Source organism: Apostichopus japonicus, chromosome 4 (genome assembly GCF_037975245.1).
Source record: "Apostichopus japonicus isolate 1M-3 chromosome 4, ASM3797524v1, whole genome shotgun sequence".
NCBI classification, from domain to species: Eukaryota; Metazoa; Echinodermata; class Holothuroidea; order Aspidochirotida; family Stichopodidae; genus Apostichopus; species Apostichopus japonicus.
Window position 1 is genome coordinate 13,143,682 of NC_092564.1, and position 19,669 is coordinate 13,163,350.

A 19,669-nucleotide genomic window follows, 5' to 3' on the forward strand; every position below is an offset into this window, starting at 1 on the left:
TCATGCAGATTGCAAAGAAGATGTTCGCCATAGTTTTTTTTCCAAAGTATAATAAACACGATAAGATGTGAGCAATTGGTGATAACGAGAAAGGAGGAATATAATGGGAATTCAATTTTGAATGAGAAAAGAATTTATCAACATGACCAGGTTTTGAAACCTGCAATGTCAAGAATATACTAGTCCTGTGCTCTGAACCCCTTTCTGTTTCGTTGCCGGGGGCTACTTGGACGATATTTCGAAACTATCGTCCAGTCATGCCATATATCCTGGTCTAGGCAATAATTTTCTTGACGTTTCCAAGATTTGTCGCTACTGTGTATTAATTTAAACGAAAGAAATATTTATTCCTTCATTTCAGAAGAAGAAGATGAACTGGAGCAAGAGAATCAAACAAGGACAGAAGAAGAGTTTGTGTTTGGACTTTATGTGAACCAGTAAGCATGCTACATTTTGATATGAAAAAGAAAATAATAGTTTTAAATTTTTCATTTGTGCATGTTTGTGTTAGAATGTTCTCTAAGTGAAAGATTTTGAGCATCACTTTATAAACACAGGTTGTTTAATTGGTTTGGAACCACATTTTGAAGGGAGAAAAACCACATGTGTGCAAGTTCAGTGTTTGCCCAAAATATTAGTTTCATTTACACTACAACCCAAGAGAAGGAAAGCACACACCTCTAAGATTTTGAACTTCTGTGGCAATTTTTTGTGCCATAAACAGTTAAAGTATTCCTTGAAGTGCTGTATTGCATTCATGCAATTATTTGAATTTGCACTCTTATGCATGCATTGTACAGATATTCCACAAAATATCTGCTTAATTATAAATGTAGTAAGTGAGGAGCATAATCAACTCAACTTTGACAAGTTTTTCTCCCAATCTTTCCAGATTCAGTCACATGGAGATCTTAAAGAACTATGTTCACCTCTTGGAGAGTTTCCATAGCAACACTCCACATATCAACCACTGCATCATCAAAATGTTACATCGGATAGCAGTCGACTGTGACAAGACTCCAAAGCTCTTCCAACTCCATTTGTTCTACATTATCCATCAGTTATTCAATGACCCGCTTGCAAAAACAAGCCAGTATAAGGTACGCTTGGTTTTTAGCAAAAATAGATCACAACAGGGTCGTAGCAACCATTTAGGATTAGGGAGAGGGAAGGCATGTTTCTTCCTCTCTCCAAGGATGGGCATCAGCCAGAATTTTGACTCCCCAACCCCCCCCCCCCCTCCAAGAAAAACATGAACTCTGGCACCAAGAGATTGAGATTCATTGTAATATCATCTCGTTTTGTTATCGTCAAAAGACTTGAATATGTATCACACGATGGCTTTACAAGTATTTGCCCTCCTTATTTGATTCTTTAACAGAAAATATTAAAGGTGATGGGGGGGTGGGCTTGGGTGGGGGAAACTACTTGAAGGCATCAAGAGGAATTTTGCCATAGGTGCCACTGCTTACTTTTCAAATCCTGCTTCTTTTTTTGTTTTGCTTATGTCATCTTTCAAGTTCAGTATTAGTCAGTAGTACACTAGTAGTTTGGATGTTGTCTGTATACTGTTGCACTTTATCTTAGTGTAAAATTTTACTTCACTAAAAATATAGTTTTGTTGAACATTTCCATTAAACATTAATCTATATGTTGTCTATTTTGTCATTACACAGGAAATGGTTAAGTTTGGTCATTTTCTCATGAAGAAGTTCTTTGAGTCAGTGCCAAAGAATCCCAAAATTTTTATGGAACTCTTCTTCTGGAAAGACAACAAAGAGATCTTTGAGCTCTCAGAGGGTTATGGAGCAGTACGCAGACAGGGGTACGTAAACAATATCGACTTCGGTGGAAACCTGTTATAATAGAAGTGAAAATGAAAATAAGTTCTCATATCTTGGAAACAGAATAAGATTTTTGTGCCATTGTCATGCATCATTCACAATTATCTTTCTCTATGATTATGGATAGTTGCTGGTTGGTATATATCTCCTTAGCAACCCTGATATGTGTTATTTGTGTTGATAGTGATGGAATTATTGACGAGTGGGATGACTCTCTGAAAGAGGAGCTGAGAGAACTCTTCGGAAGATTCAATGAAGTTGAAGGAGGTAAGTTATTCACTGTTTGAAAGAATAAGTATAATTAGTGACCCACTTCATATGGTAGGGGCCCTGAAAGTTGTTGACATCTACACCCGTTGATTAGTCAATCCAGCGGGTCCAAAAACCCAACAGGTCGTTCTGGAATTGGATATGGTTTCAAAAGCATATTGACAACCAGAACAGAATATAGAAATTGCTTGACTCAATTTTAAATCTTGTAGTAGTCACAAGTCCAAATTAATATTTGGTTTTCGTATGTTGTTGTTAAGGTCATTGCATATTATTATTCATCAAAGGTTAAGGGGTTAAACAGGAGTGGCAAGATGAGATATTTCATAAACATGTCTGGATTTAAATGATGCCTGGTAGTTTATCGTCAGTCTTGATGGAGAATATATTCTGACTACTTTCAAGAGTCTTCCCAATAAACGGAACCTTTATGTAATAAGTTGCTTGGAGGCCACTGAAGGATCAAAAATTCCATTAAGGCGTTAAAACTATTTAAAAAATCTAGGGGATTCAAATTTTTAGTATAAACTTAATGTGAACAAATTATTGGATATTTGTTGGTTTGAAATTCACTGTGCAGGTCATTGCCCTCATTCTCATTCCAATGTACGGATACAGGATATTATAGCAGAAGTGACATTTGAAATTGATAGGGAGTGTTCAGGAAGAACCAAAGAGTGTTGATACCCAAAGCAACTAACAAAAAATAATAATAATATAAGAATTTGTAAAGCGCATTTATCCAGTTTAAAAAACTGCTCAGAAGCGCTGCAGGGGCAAAGTACCCAAAATGGACACAACAGTTATCAAAGAAATTAATACGTATTCATGATAAAGAACGTCTAGAGTTCTTTCTGGAAAGTTGACACATGCTGGAAAGAAAATGTTTCCATCTTGAAGACATCTTTCTTTTTTCTTAAGCTGTCGGTGATTGGATGTCACTTTATACCATCATCAGTCATATGTAATATTTCAACTCATAAAATGGCTGTTTAATCATGAGTTTTATTTCATTTATCCAGACAAAGATACAGTGGATAATATTATGGAACACATCTCAGATGATTCCAAAACAAGAAAGCAGGTTAGTTCCATAATTCAAAGAATAGTCCAGGGGTTTTTCATACCCCCCCCCAAAAAAAAAATGCAATTCAACAATTCACCAAAGCATATTCTCATATGAATTACAGTTTAAGAGAAATATTACCTTTAAAAATTAACTCAACTCCTCAAAATTTTTAGAAACGGCACAAACATTGTTGTGATGTCACAGATTCTATCTGCAGGTGTACTATGTAATTAACTTATGCTACATGATAGCATGCAATGATGTGAAATGTTGTTCCACTGTTAATAACTACGTTAGTTTTGGAAACAGGACCCAGCAAAAGAGGCCCTGATTATAATTTAGACTAACTAGACAAAATGAATCTGTGATGTCAAAACCATGGTCTAATTGTTTAAAAAATGGGGGGGGGGGGGGCTGGTAAGTTTTCAAAGGTAATGTTCTCTATAGCATTAAATCAGCTATGCATATGCTTTGGTGAAGTGTTGTTTCATGTATTTTTGAATTATCTATCATCAAACTAAAAAACCTTTCTGGATTATTCCTTGAAATGAAATAAGAAGAGTAGTAATTGAGCCTCATATCTACCTTGAGCGAACTGAATTTTTGTGACAGATCAACAAGATTTGAACATGAATCGATCTATATATGTGCTGAGACGGTAATACCTTGTCACTTAAATCACTGCAATTTTCTTAGCTGGATTATGACTAAAGTACCTCTCTTTTATTCCACCACATTTTAGCTTCAAACTGACTCTCACATAACAGTTTCTAAGTAGAGTAGTATTCTTTTTAAGGTCATCAGATGGTTATATTTAGTTAATTGAAATCTAGTTCCAAGTTTATAAGAAAGTAGAACAAGCTAAAGATAGTACTATAAACCTGTAGTTAGTGGTCAGGTCAAGTGTTGAACATGAAACTGAAACAGGTTTTTTGCATGATACTGTTAGTGGTAAAGATTGTATCTAAGTGTTTGGTTTGTGCCTTGCATTAGTAACTATATAATGTCATAGTTCCAAGATTGGAACATGGGGTTTTCCAAATCATTTAATCATTAAATCCTGCAAGTTCATATTTGAAATCAGATTTGAATTGGGCAAAACATGGGTAGTGTATTAAATCAGAAGAACCAAGATTGAAGCTCATGATCTCTGATATGCTAGTCTTTAACGGTGGTTTGAACCACTGCAATGTCTGTAAATGCCTTAAGTTTCTTAATCTGTAATTTCGTTATCTTGAATTGTCACTTGTATGACTGCAATTTCTTTTCCAAATCCTAGGAAAATTTCCTCTTTCTATTCTGCCACATTTTAGCTTCAGCTGATACTAACATGAGAAATGAAATTGAAATTCTTTGCACAAAGTTACTACTACTAATAAAGTTGTTCTTTATTCCTTTGTAGGTGATCAGACAGTTGGTTAATCTCCAGTTAATTGAAAACTTTGCAGATATGAAGAGAGCAAAAGGGTAAGCTGTTATATGATTTCATTTGTGCTTAAGAATCTTACACACAAGTTAGACACATCATGAAAGGCTTCTCTAAACTATTCCTCTCCTTTACTCTGCAACTTTTCTTAATTCTTTCCAAAGCTGTATAAAACTAGTTTGGATGTCACTAACATCTTTTACCATTCACTGCTAAAAAATTTGGCATAAAAGCTAGAAATAAGTACTTAAGACATAACCAGTTTTATGCTCACTTTAATCTCGCTTTCATCATAGAGCCAAGAAAGTAACTTTGTGGAGGGAAGAACAAGTGGATGAGTTAAAGGAACTCTTTGGAGATTACAAAGATTCAGAAGGTATGTGGATTAAACAGCTGCTGGATATCTGCGAAATATATAGAAATATCCTTTAAATATATAGAAGGATGATGTTGAGGTTCAAGAAATTGAAGAAGTTGTACATCAAGTGTGATACTGGTTGCTATGGAAATGATTGTTTTTGCTGTATTATAGCATCTGACTATTAATCTTCTTCTCAAAATATTATTTATTCATCATGGTAGTCTGGTTGGCCTAACCAGTGCAAAGACAAATTGGAATTACGCTCATTACCTTTCACCAAACCTCAGTGTGCAATAATAGTACAAATTATCTATGATACAGAAAGTGGTGCATTATGGGATGATTGGAAGTTTTACATGTCTAAGTGCTCTTTACCAGCTGGTTACATCTAGTTCTAGTGGATGGTATTGTTTTTAACCTCCATAACAATTTGCTCTCACGGTACTTGCAAGTGATAAAGAAAGATGTAGGCTTTTCTACTTGATGTAAGTACAAGTTGTAGCAAACTTTGTCTGTTCACCTCTACAGATATATTGGGTGATATTATCAGTGCTATGATCAAACCAAGGCCCAGATCTCAGGTGATACAGAAGCTGTTAGAGCTTAACCTAATAACAGACAAGAAGGATGTAAGAAAGAAACGACCAAAAGGACAGGGACGGGGTAGACGAAAGAAAAACATGGAGGAGGAGGTACGTTGTTAAGTTTTATTAAATTTTATGATTAAATTGACTAGTTCCAGAAACCAAAAACTGTTTCTATGGTTAGTCCACTCACTTTAAAAATTGTTCAGTTCTTAAAGTTATATGGACACCTAACCAATTAGCCCCATATTCAGTACATTTCTTGTGTGTGATAATGTTATTCAAAATCCGTTGAAAGTTTTTTGAAAATCTCTTTTGGTTTACACATTTGAAGTTTTGATAAATCTGGGAAATTCATTAAATTATGTGAAAACTTCATCAAAATTTCTATTTTTAGCCCTTAATAAGTTAACCCTTATTACAAGCCTACATAAATCATTTGAGTGATGTGATGTTCTTCTTTTCAAAGAAGACATAATATTTCCAAATAACGCCTTGCGCCACAAACCTGTGTTCAGTGTCCTTGAAACGAAGGTTGTGAAAACAAAGGGATAACATAACAGAAAATTAGTCAGGCACTCCCATTACATCATCAATTTGCATAATTAGCTAATGTTTATTCATAAATAAAACTAGAAATAAGAAAAACTTGTAAAATGGTCAATATTAGCTGGATTTTGATGGAAATTGCAGCTATTTTCATGATTTCTGATGCCTATTAGAATGATTGGGACAATGTTGTTCATAATTGTTTGTAGACCTTTATGAACCCATATGATGATTTATACCTATATCGCAATTTATCAACAAAGATGACAGGATGAAAGAAAACCTGATAAAGTACTTGTCTACTGAGCATTTGTTGTAAGTGAATGTTCAGCAGTTATGAGGATTTGTTTTAACTGGTTCAGTTCCAGGGGCAGACTGCCTTTGCACAGTTGCCTTCCATACTTGAAAAAAGATTTTGAAGACAAATTTTATAATGGGATTCCTAAGATGTTCTTCTGAAAGAAGAATTAATCTTTGGTTATGGTATTAAATTTTTGTCTTTCTAATCATATGGTGTAATAAAGGCATTGTTTTTTTTTGTTTTTGCAGGAACCATTTATCGATGAAGATGACGCAACAAGAGATGAGGGTATGTCAACCATAACATTGACAAATATTTAAATGATGAATCATACATTAACAGCTCTAGCTGGGTATCCAACTGCACTCTGTGTCTCGATTTTTAAATTTTTTTCTATATCTCTACATACCTTAAGAAGCGTGTAATGAAATCAGTGTCGAAAAATTGCAGAGAAAATTATTTTAACCTTTGTTCCTTTGACCCTGAACTTGTCCTTTCTTACAATTTGACATAGTCTGCTTGATTTTTGAGGTCCATCCCCAGGGAATAATTTATCTGGTATCTCATCACAGAATGCCATGCAAAAAGGGCATGTTGCTATGGAAGTGTAAAGAATTCATAGTAGGTTTTGTACACAGGAACCATAGTATTTAATAACATCAGAGCCTTCAAAGTTACTATGCAATATTCGATTATGGAAGTTCAATCTGTTACTACTTAATATTGCATGCTAACACCAACTAATGATTTTACAATACTACAAACTTGATGTAATGCAGGTAATATATTTAATGTCACCCTAGTTCCCTACCTGTGCAAGAGCCATCATCCACTATTTGAATTAGAGCCAGTATCCCTTTTTACCCTTGTGTTTTCCCCTCGACCAAATAAACTCTGTGACCTTGGCTGTTAAAGTTTTTTTTGTGACTAAATTTTCCGTCGCTCCTTTTCCTCAGCTAACACTGAAAAGGGAGACAGAGAGAAGGTTATCAGGGAAGATGAAGGGATGGATGATTTACCCTCGGATGAGAGCGAAGCAGAGGAAACAGATGAGTCTGATGATGATGATGAAGGTGGTGATGAAGGTGGTCGTGAGAGAGATAGTGAACCTACCAAAGAAAACATGAAATTCTTACTGGATATATTACAAAAGAAAGGTAGATATATTAGTAAATTAGTTACGACACTCAGCAGTTTACACATGTCAACTGGGAAGACGTGAATGGCATGGAACTCACACAGGTTTCATTGCAGGTGGCAATGCTGCCAGGTCAGTTTGGATCTTAAACTAGTCGCACACTCCTGGAAATGAATGTGACTCAACTCAACCGACAAGTATAGGCAGTTAACCCGTGGACTGCTGCACCACTTTCGCTGACTGTAACACGGAAAGACAGTGTGTGTTGAGTTTAACTGACAGAATCCGACACAACTTAAGACTAGCTTACTCTTTATTATTCATAGTTGTAATAACATCCACACAGCCTACCTATCCATGATTTTTTTAAGTAATGATGTTTTAGCTGAGTCAGATATCATTCGGTCATGCAGTAGGTGGCCAGCTTTAGAAAGTCCCTCTCCAATTGGAATAGTATATATTAGTCATGTATAATTTTCACCAACAATTGTTTGACCAAGGTGACATTTGAATGCTCAACCCATCCTTTTACAAACTGTTTAGCCTGTTGTTGTTGTTTATTTCCAGGTTTCCGAGACCAGATTGTTTGGATTCAGGAAGGATTGAAAGTCCGGGCAGACGATAAAGAAACAGATGGTGATTTTCCAATTTCATTTACTCACCCTAAAAAGAATACAGCTAATTGACCATTTTCTAAAAGTAATTCCTTTCTGACAGAATACTATTCCTTTAGAGAGTGCTGCAATGAGCATTGTCTTTTCTACAATCTTTACAACAACAAGCCATTCATGTGTGAAGTACAGATCTGAGAATCCCTATACTTTGCACTGTGTCTACATACAGCTTACATGTGCCCATTAATTGTGATGTGTGATTTAATGATTGGGCCAATGTCATGAATGGTTGCATGGCCAATATGCATATTCAACAACCTACTAAATCCCCATTTTGAAAGTCGGGTAAAGAAATACATTAAGTCTAGAAAAAGTCAAAGGTTTGCTGGTAATTTAAGTACCGTTGTCTTCATGAGTGTATATGAAATTCCTTGGTTATATTAGTATATATGATTTTATCGTTAGTTTACATGTGTTAGTGTCTACCTCGTTTTAGTTTTATTGTTCAGTGTTTTGCTTGTTGTGTCTATTGAGGGAAGGGCCCAAGAAAAACCTTGGTTGTATAGAGCACCCTCTCCTTAGCACAGCATGTTTTTTCAAGCTCTTCTCATTGACTTCAGATAGCACAATTTTATTCCAGTTACTCCTCAGACTTTATTTAACATTATGTCCTATGCATCCTGCCTTTCTGATACAAAATCGTTTCAATACAAAAACTTTTCATTTTGTTGTTTTACTTTTCTTTTGCAGAAAATGATCAAGAAGCTGTTCCTATTGTTCCTTTGGAGGAAAGTTGCTCCCTTGCATTAGGCAACAAACATTTCCAGAAGTTTCTTCGCAGGGTGGGGATGAGCCCACCGTCCGGTCATGAGGTTGGAGAACTTGACTTAATTTAAAAAAAAAAATTGCTTGCTGCCATCACACAAATAGAGAGCAGAAAATAGTATTAGAAAGGACAACCAGCCAAGTTGACAATTTTCTAGAGAGTATCAAATGCAACCTTTTCTTCTCCAAGACATTCTGTCCCCATTTATTTCATGCGACTCTTGGGTGGTGCCTTGGCAGGGGGAAGGGGGTGGAATGAGGAGGAGAGGGACTTTTGAATGTAACTTCATTAATGTTAAAACACACTGATATGCAAACATAATGCTTTTGGTAGCAAATTTGCATTTTACTGACAAATGTGCTTCCTCTTATTAAAATAACTTATAGTCAAAAAAAGATATTGTAAATTTTTTTGGGGTAATTTATGTAAAGAGAAGATTTCTTTTTGTGTAATCTTTTTGGCAAGTTTAGCATTGAACAGGACTGAAGGAATAAATACATTGGAATGCATTTACTTTGTTAATGGGCATGAGACATTTGGCTGCAATTGCTGTTATGATTTCAAATAATAGCAAAGCAAAGAGGCCTTGATGATGTTACACTCTTAACAGGATTTTGTTCATAGACACAATTATGTTAAAGTGACAGCCTGTTTGTGATTTCCGACGACAATCCTTGGATGTGTGATGTACTGTCTCCAGGTCAAAGGTGTCCCGGAATTTTCCTCAGATTTGCTGCACTTTTCCCTGATCTTTACAAGTGTTTCTGAATTTGTAAACAGGACTGACTAATTTCAATGTAACCTGTGTGAGACTTCCATGCCTGGAATCAATTTGAAGGATTGCCCAATTTACAACTCCATTTATAATGCTACTTCATACTCATACTATACTATACTATACTCATACTAAAACAATCCAGATCATTGAATAATTTTACAGTTGTTTAACTCACATTCAAACTATCTCTTTGTCTATTAGTTGTCATGCAGACTTCCAGTCACCTTCAAAACACCTCAAATTTCCAGCACTGCCTATACATGTACAGTCTAAATTAGACTTAGATACTACTACCAAGAGTCAGCATGTGTGGGCCAATGTCATAGAGTAATGTCCCCAGATTTCCCAACCAAAATATTGTCACCTTACATTAAAAGTCCAGAAACTCAGGAAGTACCCATAGATTAAGTCAAACTGGAAATTCTGGCAGTATTTAACAATGATTTCAAACTAGCAAAATCCTACAGACAATACATGTAAATATATATGTGGGCCTCCACTTTTCAATGTGCGTACGGAAATTTTAGATATGTTCTATAATGCTACCATCTGTGGAGTTTGGACATACTGCCTCATTTGTTGGGGTGGTAACATTAGTAAGACAGAAAGGGATCGTGTTGACAACATCATTAAAAAAGCTGAAATATTAGTAGGGGGGTCTCAGTCTGCTGTTGATTTTGTCTACCAGTGTCTCCTACAGTCCAAGCTCAACTCCGTTTGGGACGACTGTAGTCACCCATTTCATGATCAACTCCATGACAGATTAATAGATAGGGGCATTGGTAGACTAAGACTTCCTCAACTTAAGACTAAGTGGCACCGCAATTCATTTATCCCTCGTGCAATAAAACTTTACAACAGCAATTTGACTCGTTGGGTGGTTGCCTAGTCCTTGGATGGGTAGGCTCTTTGTCTTTTTTATTGTTACATAATGTAAACAAAATATAAATATATATACATATATATATGTATACATATATATGTATATATATCTATATATGTAAATATATAACATATATATATATATATATCACATAGAATGTTGGTCAATATTCACAAAGAGTGCTCTATGCCAAGGCAGAGCTAGAATATCACATAATATACTTAACTAAACTATCATCATACTGCTACTCTGAGTTTCACGTGTACGGCTCGCGCACCGATCATCAGGCAACTGATGATCGGTGCGCGAGCCATACACGTGAAACTCCGAGTAGCAGTATGATGATAGTTTAGTTAAGTATATTATGTGATATAGATATATATATATATATATATAGATATACATATCTATATGGATTCGGATTTATTCTGGTAGAATCCTCCAGTGTTGTGAGTGTTTGAGTTCAACTTATCAATTATGTTCTGCTTGTATTATAGGAGACATTTTGGAGGATTCCAGGCAACCTATCCATCGAGGGCTTGAGACAGAGGGCAGAGGCCATAGAGCCCGGCATGGAAACGGAGTCGGTCAAGAAACAGAGGGAGCGCCACCGAATGTTGGAACAATTGGCGAGCAAACAAAAAGAGCAAAAGAAAACCCGAAAACCAAGGAAGAAAATGATGACTGCTGAAGAGGTCTTGGAGAAGTTATCAGCTCCAGAAAGCCCTGGCAACGGAGATACTCAAGGAGGAGGTGGAGTAGATATGAATGAGGTGGAAAAGAGGAAGACACCGCCCTCTAAATCCAGGGTCAAGAGACCACTCGATAGTGGGTCGTCATCGGAGGATAGGTAACTAAAGGCCCTCGTGGTTTTTTGAAAGTAGAAAATGCCATCTTTCTCACCGGTTAAAGAAGTTCCTCTGAAATCAGGAGCTTCCTTAAATGAGAGTCTACTGTTTGAGTAACTCCTCTACCCCTCCCCCTTCTTAATACTTTTAAATTCTTGCGATTAATGATCTTTCTGTATCGTTCTCTGAATCCATAGTGATGATGAACCTTTGGGTGACCTGGTGATGAAGAGGAATGCTGCCCCCAGCCAGCCAGCCAAGCGATCCAGGGTTGCTTTGAGTAGCGATAGTGAAGACAACGAACCAATCATAAGAGAGGAAGCAATGGAAAGTGGAGATAGGATTCAGGAAACAGGACTTGAAGGTGACTGTAACAGACACAATGGTTTTCCCAAACCAATTTTTTGGGAATTTCCTATTGTGTTTAAAATATAAGTGTAAAGGTATATCAGAAGCAGGAACATGCCATAAATAGCTTCTAAAAGGAGAGGTATATTTTAATTCTGGAATTATCTCTGACATGTTGCTTACCACGGTCGGTCGTCGTCAAGCAAAAATGTAAAAGAAGAATAACAAAACCCAAATGACTTTTCATAGTGATGCAGATGTGTTGCCTTCCAATTGGCCTGTTACCTAGGTAACCATGACACCTACACTAAGAGGTGGACTCTGATCAATTTAAAACCTTAAAGAGAGATCCAGGTAAATAAATAATAATTTTCCAAGAGGTTTGTTGGTTCTACAGAAAGTTCAAGGGATATTACAGGATTTTGCATATTTCAATCCTAAGAATACTCCTAAATTTGTAAATAGTAGTACTGGACAAAGTTGTGCATTAGGAGTGTGATGTGCACATGCCATATTGACAAAACTTACAACATTTTGGATGAAGTTTAATTTGCCATATTTACACAACCAGAAACATTTTCAAAAAGCTTTATTGTTTCTGTTACAGAAGAACACAAAGTCTCCGAAAAGTCTCTTAAGAGTCGATCTGTTTTGGACTCGGATGACAGCGATTCAGATGACGACGTCCCTGTCGGTGTTCTGGTCCAGAGACGGGCAGCCCTTATAGAGAGCGATGAAGAATCGGGAGAAGATTGATCCGTAGAATTATGTTAGTTTGATAATTAATGTGTGATTAAAATAAAAACCAGGAGGGAAATATTCGAAGCAGGAATAAAGTATTATTCTAAAATATATTCCAATCTCCTTTTTCATACCAAAAAACTAAACTTTGAAGCAAATTTGAGAACTGTCTGGTGAGAATTATTATGATAGACATAAACACAGAAATTGATTTACATTTCTTGATTTTCAAGATAAATCTGACAAGAGTCGAAGAAAGCGACAGGAAGGGTATTTTGAACGGTTTATTGCTAGTGTTCGGAGAAACTTTCATAATTTTCATTAACATGAAGTGACCTTTGACCTATCACTTTTTCAATGTTTTCTTTGGGGATGAATCGTTTAATGAGAAATCTGTTCATATGTGTACAATAGCAACCGGTTAAAGATATTAAAAGATGACGTAATGAAGCTGCTTTTGATTCAGATATTGTTGAGCTGGTCTTCATCAGGTTTAGGTCTAAACTGGTACAAAACAGATCTGATTCTGATCAGATAGTGTTTAACAGCATCACATAAAGGGAATTTAAAACTGGTTCATATCAGAAGGTATTGATATGGTTCAGAGACCAGAATTTATTCACATAACACTAGATAAAACTTAAAGGTCTGCACAGTTGAAACTTCAAGGGCAATGCTCCAAATATGTTTTTGTTTCAGTTACTCTGGATAAACAGAGGTTAACTCTACACCACCACATATGGTTTTACAAAGTCACTCGTAACATCGTAGGTAGCCACAAGGTGGTCTTAAATCGTCACGCATGTACGTGTTTAAATCAATACGGTGCTGTATCACAAAATGATGGACAGGTGTGTTTGAGTATCACCAAATCCAAAAATACATAACAAATTTTCTTTGAAAGAGATTCACATGGAGTAACTGAAAGTTCTTTAAAATATCTGAAGGGACAGGTGCTTGCAAGATAATTTGGACTTATGACCAACCATCAGACAACAAGTTTATCGGTTCCTTTGTAACATTTCAATAGTCAATACTATGTTTATTCTTTCACATCAGATCTGGAAGAATTGATGTGATATTCCAATGTGTAGACCCTGGGTCTACTGTGGAGAGGTAACACACCTTTCCAGTATGTTTCCAAAGAATATACACTTGTTTTGGTCTCAAATCGAATGTTGAAATTGATTACAAACATTGACCAAGTTGAATTTTTTAACTTTTGTTATCCGTTGTTAATTTAAGCCTGATAACAATGTTTTGACAGGTTGATCAAATTCCGTGAACCAAGTGTGTTCACTGTTACAGTAAGGTCTTGACTGAAGAGTTGAAGCCATCCTCAACTTTGCCTTAAAGGAGATTTCAATTGCCAATAATTTGACATGTTTCCAAAGAATATATTTACAAACAAAATACGGCTGAACTTTGGCAAAAGTTTGCACAAATTAGTGAGATCCTTAAAAGTATTTATAATTCTTGAACCTTTCTTGCAAGTGACCAATAATACATGGAACAAACTGCATTGTTTGCATATTAAATTGAGAGTTGATGGTTTATAGCAGGTCTGCCTTATCACACTAAATGTTACCATGGAATGACGAATATATACCTTTATCACAGTGATGAACATTTTTAGTCAATTTGACTTTGTGCCTTATGTTTGTAGTTACACCAATCTTACTCAAGCAGAACCCTATCCCCCTCCCCCCCCCCCCCGCCAAGTCCATTAGCAGCACTTCCATTTGACCCAGCAATTCTTTGTTTTGAAACTCCGGGAGAATACCAGATTTTATTTTTAAACTGAAGGGTTTTTTGTTACCTGAATGTGTAACAGAGGAAGGAAAGTCAAAAGGTTGCGATACCAAAACTAATACCAGCGTTTAACCTGCCTAACCTTTGCCAATTTGCAAAACAACCAACTGGGCTGCCAGTGTAAGTAATGTTTCACTCTTGCAACAGATCATCAGAAAATATCATTGTTTACAATAAATGGGGGGATACCATAATTTGAATCTTTTGGCCCGACAAACTACTAAACAGCCAGTACAAATTACGTTCCTGCTTAACGTCTCGTTATTATTATGTTTGCTTCTTTGCCTGATCCTTGGAGCTTAGTAAATCCCAAGCCCTTCAAGCCCCTAATATTGCTTTAAGATATGCTTGCTTGCCTCATTGGAAGACAGGGCCCTGCACTTAGATGTCTGTGCGTAGGCTATATCAAAGTTAGAGAGCTTGACGTCTCCAAGACTGCCGGAAAGACAGACTAAAAGTGAATCAGGACCTAAGTGTTAAAAAGACAGATGAGACAATAGCCAAAGCAGTTTCTTAACAGTAGCCTATTGTTGGTTTCAGCTGTGTGATTCACAGCAAATTAATCAAGGAATAGATCAAACGTGCAATAATTGGGTGCAGCTTATAGTGCGCCTATCTTATCAAAATTTTAATTAGTATTCATAACTTAATTGTAGGTCGCAACAAAGTGTTAGAAAAAAGTAATAATAAAATGATAATGTAAACCAAAATGAAAACGACGTGACCCTAATCCATTCTGGGACACAGTGTACTTCTGCAAGTGATAACAAAGGACGGATGTTTGAATTTGCACTATCCAGAAGGTAACGATTTTTTTTTAAATTTAACCTCATGTTCAAAAGTGTCGAAGTGTGTAACATGCGCAAACATGATGAAGTATGATACGAAGGGGAAAAAACAAGTCCCTGGACCAAATTTTGTTTCCTTATGAAAGTTCTGCCACGTGCATTGTTATTCCGACGTAGATAATTCGCTTCTTAAGGAATACAAAAACTATTCCACACAGAGAACGGCCTCGGATTTCCTGTAACTCGACCTGTTCTAGATGGCTCTACTGCTCTAGCATGGTATAAATATTACTTTGGAGGTATATCTAATCTTATTCAGTGACTATAAGCCGTTTTCTAGGGTGCCACAAGGGGATACAGTAGCCAACCAGATAGTAGCGGGGCACTCCTATACGCCGCTATATCTGAGTTGCGACCCAAGGGCCATACACCCTTCTGTATAAACTCTTGGATACACCGTTGGCCTTTTCCTAAACTTTCATGCACCTACCGAAATTAGCCGGAAGAGACCCCTCCCCACCACCACCACTCCTCCCCTCACACACACACAAACACAAATTGCGTACACGTTATTGTCGTTGGACTGTTAGGCTTATAGGGAGAGATATGTCAACACCAGGCGCGGCGGAACGGAAAAATTATTGGGGGGGGGGGGCTAATGTGTGGAGACTATCTAAGCGGAGCGCCACCATCGGTTGGCGCGGGGCGTACAAGAAAATTGTGGGTTATTTCAAACCCCCAGATGGCCGGAAACGACACTTCCCGTGTGTTTTATGCTGCGAATACCTAGCCCTAAAATATGGGTCTCAAGTCTGCAATTTCTCAGTAAAAGTCTGTAAAAACATTGTAATTTGTATATTCGATGGTGTTTTAAGAGAGTAGCTATTATACTCGTAGTGTACTCGCAAAGACGTTTTTGAGTGTAGTAAGGGCAGTGGCGGAGCTAGAGGTATTGGTCGGGGGGGGGGGCAAGAATGGTCTGTAGGGGCGCTTTCGACACTATCTAAGCGGAGCGCCACCACAGGTTGGCGCGGAGCGTACAGAAAAATTTTGAGTAAAGATACTCCCTAGATTGCAGGAAATGACCCTTTCCGGGCCTTGCTAATTTGCAGATAAACGGAGAATAAATAGGTGTCGTCACCATTTTGTCGGAAAATTACACCAACAGAATATGACAAATGTCAAAAGGTATATGAGAGCGCAATAAAATAGTCAATAATAGCGAATAAGTAAAAAGTATAGTGAAAAGCTGAAACGGGCGCCAGCAGTCCATTTGAGTCTGTCAGGGGGGGGGGGGGGGCATCCGCCCCTGACTGTATATATGGACGCTCCGCCATTAAGTAAGGGTATGTTGGAGAACTGGCTGAAATGAGGCAAGTCATTGGCCTAAGACGAAGTTGTGTTACGCTTACTGGTACTCACACTCACTGCTTCCACTTTTCACGGGGCGTGAAGACGCGGTTGGGGTGACAATGTGGTCTATAGCCAGGGGACGGGCCGAGGGTCCCCCAGCAATTACTAAAATTATTACACCTATATAGTATACGTGTGCATCGGACAGATCGACAAGTATGCATTGAAAAATGGGCAGATGCACGTTTCGGAGCCTTGGTAAATATTGGGGGGGCTTATCATGCATTTGCCCCCTCAACTTTTTCATTGGGGGGACGAGCCCCCTCCCCCAAGCCCCCCCGGTTCCGCCGCCACTGGTCAACACCTTCGAATATATGCTGGCCCACAAACTTTACCAAAATGTAAATTACAGTTTTTATGTGGATTTCCCCATTTAGACTATCCCATGGACAATGAGCATGTCACCGTGTTCCAACCCCCGTCCCCCTTTCTTTTTTGAGTCTCCATAAATTCACGGAACTCTTTTGGTCGTATACAGACGTTTTCTGGACATGAGAGCTCATTATTCTTATTTCATTATTCTTTGTTTTACTCCGGACACACTAATTGACCCCGGACCCCTATAGTCTGTACTCCTTGACTAACCCTCCTATAGTTCAAGCCTGTACTCGATACATCACCCGATACGTCACAGATCTATGCTGTGATAAATATTGCAACCTTTGGTGCTATTTTCCTATTTCTTATCAGATTTACCGAAACTAATTGGATTCGGTGTCTTTGTTGCAGTGTTTTTGTGTCGATTCGTCAATTTTCGACAATTTATACCAAACCTACTGGGTATTTTATAGGCACTTTCGTTAATATTAGGCCTATTAATGATGTATCAACAAAAAAAAGCCAATTCAGAAATATTATACAGAATTGGCGATTTACCTCCTTTATATCCAGTTAATCTCAGCACCTCAGTTACAGTAAACCAAACCCAAAATGCATTTCGATATACTTTCTCAAACTTAATCAATTAGGATATAATTTATAATTTAACATGATATGATATAACGAGAAGTTGGTTTAGATACCGGTACACAACCTATAGGATGTGTTCTGTGATGGGTTTGATTAATGCGTTTTAGTGATATTGCTTGTACCCTATCGTTATACATGTGGGTGTTCTGTACGGGCCACCATCATGTTTCTAGGAAAATACTTGATAGGGCGTTCAACTATATCAACACCATAAAATCAATATTTCAAATATACTTCTAAACTCGATCGATTGTCACTATAAGGATTATTCTTCGTAAAAGCATGATCCATCAAAGAAACAAAATCTTCCAAATGTTTTTTTTTTTACAGAGAAAGGTGGGTAATTTTTCCGTAACGGTCATTGTGTGACGTCATTCGGCGCAAGATTGATAGCCCTCGAGTGTGGCGGTGAGGACTACGCAGCAAGCCCAATGACCCACGCCAGCGAATGTTACGTGGAGGTCAGAACAAGGGTCAGTAAGTTCGTAAATAGCAGCAACCGTGTTAGATGGCGCAATCTTTATGTGAATCTTTTGTCGATCACTTTTCTATAAGCGCCACAACACGGTATTATAATAATAACTGCTCTGTGTGAATAATACCCTTGCCGGTTGGTCCTCTGCAAGGGGTGGCGGGAAAGGGGGGGGGCGAACGGGGCAATTATAAAGGCAGGCATCGCGATACGCTAAAGAACGGAGATATTTTCGCAGCATATAGGAATGTCGTAGAAGATTAAAGGGAATTTGAAGAACAGATCATGCTGCAATGTATAAAGCAGGTGTTCTCGAGGATTTCTGTCCCAGGGCCAGAGAAAAAAGAAAAGAAAATTAACGGCCAGACAGAATCAACTCAACCAGAATCAACTGGAGGGGTGGTGGTGGGGGAAGAGAGGGATTGGTATAGTAATATAGTTAAGTTACGTAAGTTGGTTTTGTCTTTTACTTGTACTGATGTATATTGCTTGGTTCTATTACATTCGGGGAGTGTGCTCTCGTCAAGTCCATCAGGGTGTTTTTTTTTTTTAGCTCACTTCCCTTTTCACGACATTTACTGTCAACCTGATGTTCTATAAACTGATTGTTTTTAGATTTGTTTTGCACTCGTATGTTGTTGTGAAATGAAACAATAAATGAAATGAACTTCCTACATTGAGCAAGATTAGCCGTGAGTGTCCACATAACATAGAAGTGCTCATTTGTGGGGTGATTCTCTTTTCACATTCCGATGTTGGCACGCGGGTCCCTGTCGACCCTGTGCCCCCTTCCCCGGTCTAAAGTAACCTTTGGAAGGGGAGAGGGAGGAAGGGGGGAGTGTGTGGAAGAGTTGGGAGAGACAGGTTGTTGTGGAGAGGAAATGAGATTGAATGGCATCATATATACTGGTTACTAAGTAATATAGGGAGGTAGGTGTGTAGCTATCATAGGCCTACACACCCAACTTTTATACATGCAGTTAAATACCTTACTACTTTACTAGCAAGTTATCCGTTCGAGTCAGTCTGTCGTGATACTTATTATTGCGTTAAAAGGAAACATTGCGGTAGCATATAGCCTATACAATGATGAAACTTCAGCCAGCCAGGCGGAATATCGTCCTGATTTTTTCCTTTTTGGGGTTTTCCCTTATTTTTTTGCGTTACAGTCATTAAACAGCATGAGCCATATTTATAAATGTCACATGAAACCGTAGTTTATTAGTTTAACTATAGTTAGAAACTCATAAGTCGTGCAAAATTTTGAAGAGAACAGTCAAAAAGCTTGGGAATAACATCCAATTTCGCTTTCCATTATTACCAATACTTGGAATACCATTTTTGTCAAAAAGGCATAATATAATAATTATAGACCACTCATCTTTTTTTTACATGCTAAAGTAATCAAGTTTCAATAGAGTTCCCTTAGCTCAGTGGAGTAATATGCTATAGAAGTCAACGAAATTTGGCTTGAAGTAGCCATCCCCTCTATACAGTAAAGATAGAAGAATAAATACTGGATGAAATACAGTGATGGTGAGCGAATAAATATATTCGAAATGTGTAAGACTACAAAGATAGATTTAGTCTTGTTTATTCACCGATTATGACCGTGTGCAAATCCCAGTTGAGCGA

General features: G+C 37.5%; 1 protein-coding gene across 1 annotated transcript in view; it reads left to right on the plus strand.

The window, feature by feature from the left end:
• Positions 1–14,203, plus strand: part of LOC139966492 (protein timeless homolog) — a 28,805-nt gene extending 14,602 nt beyond the window's left edge. Inside the window, exons 18-32 of the mRNA XM_071969553.1 lie at positions 362–437; positions 893–1,100; positions 1,677–1,825; positions 2,029–2,111; positions 3,137–3,198; positions 4,586–4,650; positions 4,906–4,985; positions 5,499–5,662; positions 6,653–6,692; positions 7,361–7,561; positions 8,110–8,178; positions 8,907–9,028; positions 11,141–11,493; positions 11,689–11,855; positions 12,447–14,203. Coding sequence (XP_071825654.1) covers positions 362–437; positions 893–1,100; positions 1,677–1,825; positions 2,029–2,111; positions 3,137–3,198; positions 4,586–4,650; positions 4,906–4,985; positions 5,499–5,662; positions 6,653–6,692; positions 7,361–7,561; positions 8,110–8,178; positions 8,907–9,028; positions 11,141–11,493; positions 11,689–11,855; positions 12,447–12,595 — 1,988 coding nt within the window. The 3' untranslated portion in view covers positions 12,596–14,203. The remainder of the gene's footprint in view (positions 1–361; positions 438–892; positions 1,101–1,676; positions 1,826–2,028; positions 2,112–3,136; positions 3,199–4,585; positions 4,651–4,905; positions 4,986–5,498; positions 5,663–6,652; positions 6,693–7,360; positions 7,562–8,109; positions 8,179–8,906; positions 9,029–11,140; positions 11,494–11,688; positions 11,856–12,446) is intronic.
• The last annotated feature ends 5,466 nt before the right edge of the window (positions 14,204–19,669 follow it).